At 45.6% G+C, this 8697-nt stretch overlaps 1 protein-coding gene across 1 annotated transcript in view; it reads right to left on the reverse strand.

Annotated features, from left to right (window-relative positions):
• LOC103734718 (zinc finger protein 862) overlaps positions 1-6252 on the reverse strand; it is a 10281-nt gene extending 4029 nt beyond the window's left edge. The window contains exons 1-3 of the mRNA XM_017798366.1: positions 6204-6252; positions 5886-6088; positions 645-753 (exon numbers count right to left, since the gene is read on the reverse strand). Coding sequence (XP_017653855.1) covers positions 645-753; positions 5886-6088; positions 6204-6252 — 361 coding nt within the window. The remainder of the gene's footprint in view (positions 1-644; positions 754-5885; positions 6089-6203) is intronic.
• Between the last annotated feature and the right edge of the window lie 2445 nt (positions 6253-8697).

Consider the following 8697-nt stretch of genomic DNA (forward strand, 5'->3'; position numbering starts at 1 on the left):
TGATGGTTTTTTGTTTTTTGTTTTTTGTTTTTGTCTTTTTGAGACAGGGTCTTCCTGTAGTCCCAGCTGACCTGAACTCACTATGTAAACCAGGCTGGCCTTGAACTCACAAAGATCTGCCTGCCTCTACCTCCCAAGTGCTGGGACTAAAGGCTTGTGCCACCACGCCCAGCTGTACAAAGTTTTAAACTATTTCATCTCATTAAATCTTTATAACCCTAAGAAGAAAATCAAGGTTTAAATGCACTCAAGTATCCGTCAGTGGATTCACAGATCAAATGCACTCAAGCATCCATCAGTGGAGCTGGGAGAGAAGACGAGATTTGCACATTGCATTGCGAATCTGATGCTCTGGCCAACACTGTGGACTCCCTTGTGGGTCCTGAGGGTTCCACAGATCCACAGACTATTTCTCACCTGACACTGTGGAATATCCCAAGATATTGTAGGGACAGACATTCCCTCCAGTGCTGGCCAATTAATTTATAAATAGAAGAGATAGGGTGGTATTGAACAGATGGGAAATGATACCTAGAGAAACCAAAGAATTCTAGAAAAATTTCCAGTATGTCCTGACCCAGATGAGGACAGGGAGGCTGCTCCAGACCAGCAGTGAAGCAATGGGGATGTGCGGGAATTCATACCTAGAGGGGCCATCAACTTGTCAGAAACACGTAAGTCCTTCTGCTGACTCAGCAGCATCCATTCCTCCTGGAGCAAGTGCAGTGTTATATCATCAAAAGTCACAGGAGCCTGAAAGGAAAATGACACCTGCTAGGTACCAACTTTCTCCAAGACAAATCCTTCCACTCTAGGTGCGTGGGAGGCATTATCAATTTCCATAGTCAACCCGCACCCCATCTCCCTGGACACCTAAGTGCAGATCACAGAGGAATGAAATGAGGGAGTGCCAGGAATTTTGTTTTCCCTTTTGTTTACTGTGTGTGTGTGTGTGTGTTGTGTGTGTGTGTGTGTATTTATGTGTGAGTGTGCATGCACATGTGTGTAATGCAGGTCAGAGGTCAACATCGGGTACCTCCTCACTTGCTTTTCAACCTTGTTGAGACAGGGTCTTTCCCTGAACCTGGAATCACCAATTTGGCTAGACTGGCTGGGCAGCGAGCCCCAGGAATCATCTGTGTACATCTCTAGCACCACGCCTGAGGTGCTGAGGTTTGAACCCAGTTCCTCGAGCTTGTGCAGTAGGCACCTTACTGACTGAGCCACCTCTCCAGGACCCTGAGTGCTTTTCATAGGAGTCAATACTCAAAAAAAAAGACACTATAAATAAGTAGAAAAGGCATTTTAAGATCACTCCCAATCCCGACACTGAAGCAGAATTACCGTTATCTGGTATATGACCTCCCAATGTTCTGTCTATGAAAATGCAAACATGAACAGCTTTAGAAACAGTAGTGGGGGCACTACTACTTTAGTGGATAAAGGCACTTGCTGCCAAGCCTAATGACTTAAGTTCAATCCCTGGGACCCACATGGTGGAAGGAAAAAACAAACTCCTTCAAGTTGTCCTCTGACCTCCTTCCACACTTGGCCATGACATGTGCCTACCTGCCCACCCACCCCTCCACATACACAATAAATAGTGGGATTGTATTGCAAAACACGTGCTTTAAACAACTATTTGTGCTTACAGAGTCTTCCGAGGAGAATATGACTGGGTTTCCAAATGCTACTGGAAAGTGGAATCCACCAAAAGGAGGGGTCAGGCATATGCAAGGACAGCCTAAGAGCTTAGTGTGAAGTGGGGGAGACGGCCTGATCAGGTGGATGGCAGATCCCAGGGTGAATGCTGTACACCAGGACCAGAGGACAGTATGTTCCTATCTGTGTAGGTTTAAAAAAACTTGTGGCCAGTATGGTACAGCATACCTGTAAACTGAGGCAGGAAGATCCAAAGTTCAGGGCCATCTGGGCTACATAGCAAGGCCCTGTCTCTAAAAACCAAACAACCAAATAAACAAACAAACAACCCAAAACTTGTGACCAGGGACATACAAGGTTTCCTAGTCCCTCCGAATGAGCAGGTGGGCATGATGAAGACCAATGGGCCCATCCCCTAAGCTGCACCATGGGGAGGAGAGTGACTAAGACTGAATGTTGGAATCGTAAAGAGGGTCTTCTCAACCAGAGCGATTCCATGAACACCTGGCATCCCTATTTCAAGCTGCATCATGGAAACACCTCGTTTCTTTATCTAGGTAGAGTGCAGAAGAGTACCTGGATATTTTTAATAGTTCCCACTATTCGGCACCCAAAGCCCCTCAACGCGTCACTTGTCTGCTCCTCACTCCGGCTGTCCCACCACACTGAAGTCTTTCTTCTGGCCAGATTAGTGTCACTGCCATCACTCAACCCAACTTGTGTCTTTCCTCCTTCCACACTCCCAGACCTAAATTCCAACTGCCCTCTTCCTCCCACTACGTACAGTCCACGGCCCCTCAAGGTCTTAGTCACAGCTCATTTTTTGTGAGGGACTTCATAACCTCTGAGCACCACTGTGCCTTCTACCCTTGAGTTAGGAATGCCCCATTTCTCTTCTAGGGTCTGGCACTCAGGAAACCTGTGCTGATGGCTACTTTATAAGCCTCATCACCAGTACCAGGCCCTCTCTACCACCATTATCACACAGAAAGAATTTCAACGCCAATTATTTCAGTGTTCTCCCAACATACATTTATTAAGTGCTTTTACATGCTTACTGAACAGCGATATGCAAATATGGAAAGAGATTAAAATCTATCAGGTAGTGACAGAGAACTAGGACATAAAGGCAATGCTAGAACTGGGTTGGGAGACAAATGAGAAAGGCTGATCACTACTGTAGGAAATAAGAGATGACCAGGGCGGGCTGGAGAGATGGCTCAGCGGTTAAGAATCCTGGCTGCTCCTGAAGAGGATCCAGTGTTCGGTTCCCAGCACCCACATGGCAGCTAACAACCATCCGTAACTCCACTTCTGGGGGAATTGATACTGTCTTCTGGCCTTTTGAGCCCTGAATACATGGGTGCATTTACATACATGAAGGCAAAACACTCATACACATAAAATAGAAATAAAATTTTTTTAAAGATATGGCTAGGAAACACATGTGGAAGCAATAAACACATATAGAAGTACATACGCGGTCGATCACACGTGTCCAGCAGCAGCTGGACACACCCTTCTAGGCCAGAATATCAGACCAGTGCTCCATTTTTTCAAAGGAACACTACCTGAGGGCCTATCACACACAAGGTCCTGTTCTACAATTCTAACTGGGGATACTGAGAGTAAAGTCAGAAAAATATAAATCTTAGAATTTTCCAGTGATCAGGACTGAGAAGAAAATAAAACAGCATGATTGGGTGAAGGGTGATAGGATAAGTCTTTGACCTCTATCCATTATTCTGTCAACAGTAGGCAAGGTATCCCACAGGCAATCCATTGGCCCTGGATTGCTTTTAGTTACTACTTGTCACAAAACAGCACCTAAGAAATATTCTGGCAAAGAGATCATGTCATCACAAAGAGGACTCCCAATCTCCCAGCTTTTTGCTCAAAATCTGAGTCCACATTTTACCCATGTTTTATCAGTTGTTCACAATATATCTGAAACTGCTGCTGGTTTCACGGTTTCATTTTGGATAATGTTCTCATGTCCCAAGGTAGAAAACACACACACACACACACACACACACACACACACACACACACAAAAAAAGTCATTTCCCAAGATAGAAAACATATAGTGGATAAGAACCTTTATGAGACACTCTGCAATCAAGATTAGAATAAGGATGAATTTTCTGAGACTCAGGGCTTCAATTAGTGGTTGGAACTAGAAAAGAAATTAAATCCCTTTGCTACCTTCAAAATGTTTGAATTCCTCTTCTGTTGTCACAAGTTAATAAAAAAACAAAACTACTTCCTAGTAACAGAATCAATTGGAAATTAACCTTAAATCACTAATCCCAATCTCTGTGCCATTTTTCGATGCATTTAATCCATTTCCTCAAGTTCAATCTAAGCCAACCTGGAGATACTCCCCAGGGGTAAGGGCCATTTCTTTTACTCTGCGTGTCTGTCTGTCTCTCCTAGTGCTTAATATGGGCTGGCAAACAGCTTTCAGTCCTAATAGGTCTGGTGAAGCTTGTCTTGGCCCAGGTATCCGTAGGTTGCTGGATCTGGAAAATGCATCTCTGTAGCTAGTGGAGTGGATGGGAGGGTGGAAGAGATGCTTAAAGAGCAACAGCTTTTCATGGGGCTGGAGAGATGGCTCAGAGGTTAAGAGCACTGGCTGCTCTTGCAGAGGACCCAGGTTTGGTTCCCATCACCCACATGGCAGCTAAACTATTCATAACTCCAGTTCCAAGGGAATCTGCTGCCATCTTCTGACCTCCATGGGCATTGCATGACATGGGTGCACTTACATACATGCAAGAATAATACTCATACATATAAAATAAAAATAATACAAAATATTGTTTTAAAAAGAGTAACTGCAGGCTGAAGAGATGGCTCAGCAGTTAAGAGCACTGGCTGCTCTTGCAGAGGACCCAGGTTCAATTCCCAGCACCCACATGGCAGCTAACAACCATCAGTAACTCCAATTCCAAGGGAATCCAACTCCTGACCTTCGTGGGCATTGCACAACATGTGCATGTGTGCACAACACACATGCAGGCAATACACTCATACACATAAAATAAAAATAAATAAAATATTAAAAAATAAATAAAATAAAATGTTTTTAAAAACAACTGCTTTTCTAAGTCAGAAGTCTTCCCAGGCAAAACTACAGCCCCCAAACACCATCCCCATCTTGCCTCTCTGGTGTGTGGGTTAACCTTTCCAGGTTTATCCAAGTTACTCATGTGGGAACTGCAGGAGAGCTCCTTGGAACACAGTGCCTTCCAATTTATTCTTGTACTTTTCAGTATCTTATTCAATACAAATAAATCAAGAGCACAAATGTTTATTAATTGGGGGAGGGAGAGGGACACAGCAGACCACACGGGAGAGAGAAGAAAGACGGAGACAGAGACTTGAAAACATTTGTGGAGAGAATTCCCTCAGTGTTAAAAAATAAAAGAAACAATCCTCATAGGCTGAGGATGTGGGTCAGTGGGTAGAGTGCTTGCCTAGCACACCCAAGGCCCAGAGTCTGATTCCCAGCACCCCCACCCCAGTAAATGAGTTGGCCGCCAAGTACATCCTTAAGGACCTTAATTCCAAGTGCTTGCCACTGTCTGTAAACCAATGTACACGCAATGCCCTGGAGCTCTAGCTACCCCATCAAAGCACGGTAACTGCTCCCAAGCACTTTCTTACCCACCCCATCTCCGGTCTCAAAGCCTCTTCTTACTCAAAGCCTGTCGCAAATCTGAGAATGTTTCCTAGCAAAGACCACATGCTCCATGAAGGAGACACCCTAAAGGAAAAGTGTGCAAGAAATAAATATGCCAGATGTCTTTTCTTTCTTGGGAAGGAGGATCTAGGTCTGGCCCTCAATCCCCACCCTTTGAGAACCAATGCGTCCTATTCCGCCTCCATGTCTTACAGCAAGTGGGGCCTCTAGAAAATGCCAAAGGCGGGGAAGGGAGCTGAGAAGCACTTTGGCATCCCTAAGCTTAGCGGGTCCCCACCCCCGGCACCATCAGCAGAGCGGCCACAAGCAAGAGGAGCGGCTGGCCAGAGGAGGGCAGGGAGGGTGCGGGATGCTGGGGCCTGGAGGGATGCATGCCTCAGGGGGAGGAAGGTGAGGCGGGCGGGCGCAGCGAAGGCCGGCGGGCGGGCGGACACTTCCCTGCAAGCCTAGCTCATCGGCCGCCAGCCCAGGCACGGATGCATGGCAGCAGAGCGGCGGCCGTGCCCTTCAGTCCTACCTTCCCCGACTCCCCCGGCTCCATGGCCCCGCTCTCGCGACCCGTGCAGACCCCCTCCCCCAGAGGCCCGTTGCTGGCCACTCGGGAACCGGGTCCGGGAGGACGCAAACTTGCCTCTCCCACGTTGGGGGGGCGGTAGTGCTCGCGGAGGTGCAGAGCAGGGACTGGTGTAGTGATAACCGAAAGCTTTAGGGCTACCGCTTCTCAGGGGCGTGTGGCATCACGGGAAGTGTAGTCCAGCCTAGCTAAGCGGTCCTCAAAGCTCCTGTAGACTCCTGAAATTCCGAGCTGTGATTGGACCAGCTCTTCTCTACGCACCATCCCTGGGGAGCGTTCTCCAGACCTGCAGTACAAGCCGAGCAAGCATACTGGGTTAATGAGGGGGATACTTTTTCTTACATTCTTTCTTTTTCTTTATTTGTTAAAGACAGTATCTCACAAGGTAGCCCAAGTTGGTCTTGAACTCCTGATTCTTGCGTGTTGAGTGGTGTTGATTATAGGCTGGGCTGTCATTCAGGGTTGACTTGTGTGTGTGTGTGTGTGTGTGTGTGTGTGTGTGTGTGTGTGTGTTTGATTTCTGAAAATGAAGCCTAGGGCTTTGCAGACATGGTGCCTTTGCTGCATCCTTGCATGACAAAAGAGACAGATAAGGCTCTTGAGGTCTCTTTATAAGAGCACTGATCTCCGAGTGTGGAGGAGCTAGGGGGAAATACTATGGTGTGGATCTATGTGTCTTGTGATTTGAATCTGAAATGTCCCCCACAGGCTCATATTTTGAATGCCAGGGCCCAGCTACTAACTCTAATGCCACCACTGATGGTGCCACTTCTGCCACCCTGCCTCTCCCACATGATGAGCTGAAATCCCCTCTAAAACCAAGAGCTAAAATAAACCTTTCTTCCCTGCACTTGTTATGTCAAGTAGTGTGTCACAGTGACAAGAAAAGAAATTAACATGGTGCTCTTCTAAAATTCACACTAGAAATTTAATATCCAAAGCAATAGTGTTACAAAGTGGGACCTTTAAGAGCTGATTAGATCATGTGTGTTCCATCAAGAATAGGTTAATGCCCTGATGCAGGGACTCAAAAAGTGCCCTTCCATCCCTTCCACCCCTCAACGATGCTGCAACAAGGTGCAGAGGCCAGGTCTCGCTAGACAAAGAACCTGACCTGCTGTCACTTTTATATTAGACGTCTTAGCCTCGAGCACTCTGAGAAGTAAAGATCTATTATTTATAAATTATCTGGTATTGGGTATTTCGTTATAGCAGCGCAAATAGCCTAAGAAAAATACCCAAATCATTAAAATATGTACATAATTTCATTTCCTTCAAAAGATGTAAAATTATATAAAGTAAGAATTAAAATAATTTACTGATTGTTATATAGAGGTAATATCTATAATAATAATAGCATAAATAATGTGTTCACATGAATCTCTGTGTGTGTGTGTGTGTGTGTGTGTGTGTGTGTGTGCGTTACTAGAGATCAAACCCAGGACCCCCACATATGCCAGGCTAGTGTTTTCACCACTGATCTACATTCCCAATCCTCTTTTGAATTTTTTTTTTTTTTTTAGTCTTTTTGAGACAGGGTCTCCCTGTAGCCCCAGCTGTCCTGGAACTCTCTATGTAGACCAGGTTGGCCTTTAACTCACAGGGATCTGTATGCCTCTGCCTCCTGAGTGCTGGGATTAAAGGCATGCACCACCACTCCTGGCGTTTGACTTTTTAAAAAATTGTTTAAGGTCTTTATTAAGGAGTGCTTGCAATTTGTTGACTTTTTGAAAAAATAAAGTTGTAAACTCTTATTACATATTAAAATTAAGTTCTTAAAAATATAGGCTACATATAAAACTATTTTAAAACCTTTAAAGGTGAATTGAGAAAAACCAGGCTTTTTAAAAAAGCGTTCGTGGAGATCCTAGCAGACAGCCTGAGAGGGTGGGTTCGGACCTCCATCGGGGTAGTGGCTGGGAGCTTAGCAGACCGCCAGAGTGTGCTGGGTTCTGGCCTCCCTCTGACCTCCAAATACCAGAGGGCCTGAGAACCCAGGGGACAGCCTGACAGCCCCCAATCTTGCTTCCTTGTGGTGGTCCTTTTAATAAGAAGATGCTATACAGCAGTCCCTTCTGCATGAAATAACTACCATCATCACGATTTCGGCTGAGCCTGATCGCTAAACATAGTCACAATTGGGCTTGTTGATGGTTGTGCTCATTCATTAAAGGAGTGCCAAGCAGGGTCACTGGACCCTCACCTGAGTATCCAGCCACTCTTCCCAGCCAACTAGTCCAGCCTTGGAAGACAAAAGAAAAATGAGGAGGAACCCAATAGAGGGATGCTTTTGGAAGCCCTTGTCAAGAAACTCCAATGGACTTTCATATGAGCATTTGAAAATTGCCCTGTTCTGACTTTTTTCTAGTTCCCTGTCTAGAAGTTGTAATGCTAATTACTCTTGCCTTTACTTCTCCTTCACATCTCCTATTCATGATTCAAGGAGTTTCTTCTTCCCTTAAACACAAGAGTTATGCAATTTTGGAGTCTTTTAGATAGACCCACTGAAGGGGTACTCCAATTGCCTCACCCTACATCCCTGTTCAGCATGGAAGAAGTCAGAGTGGTTGGCGCCCCTATTCCCTATTGGCAATTTGGGTAACCCCTTCAGAGGATGGTGTGATAAGAATAGGAGGCTAAGCAGTTAGGGTACAAAGACCCCAAATAAATGTAGCCAGCTTCTTGGCTAAAAGTCAAAATGTCCTTGGGCCTCTTAGCAACATACTCTGTTCCAAGGCCAAAAATGTCAAAAGTA

The sequence above is a fragment of the Nannospalax galili genome, unplaced genomic scaffold (assembly GCF_000622305.1).
Source record: "Nannospalax galili isolate Female #2095 unplaced genomic scaffold, S.galili_v1.0 scaffold1217, whole genome shotgun sequence".
NCBI lineage: Eukaryota > Metazoa > Chordata > Mammalia > Rodentia > Spalacidae > Nannospalax > Nannospalax galili.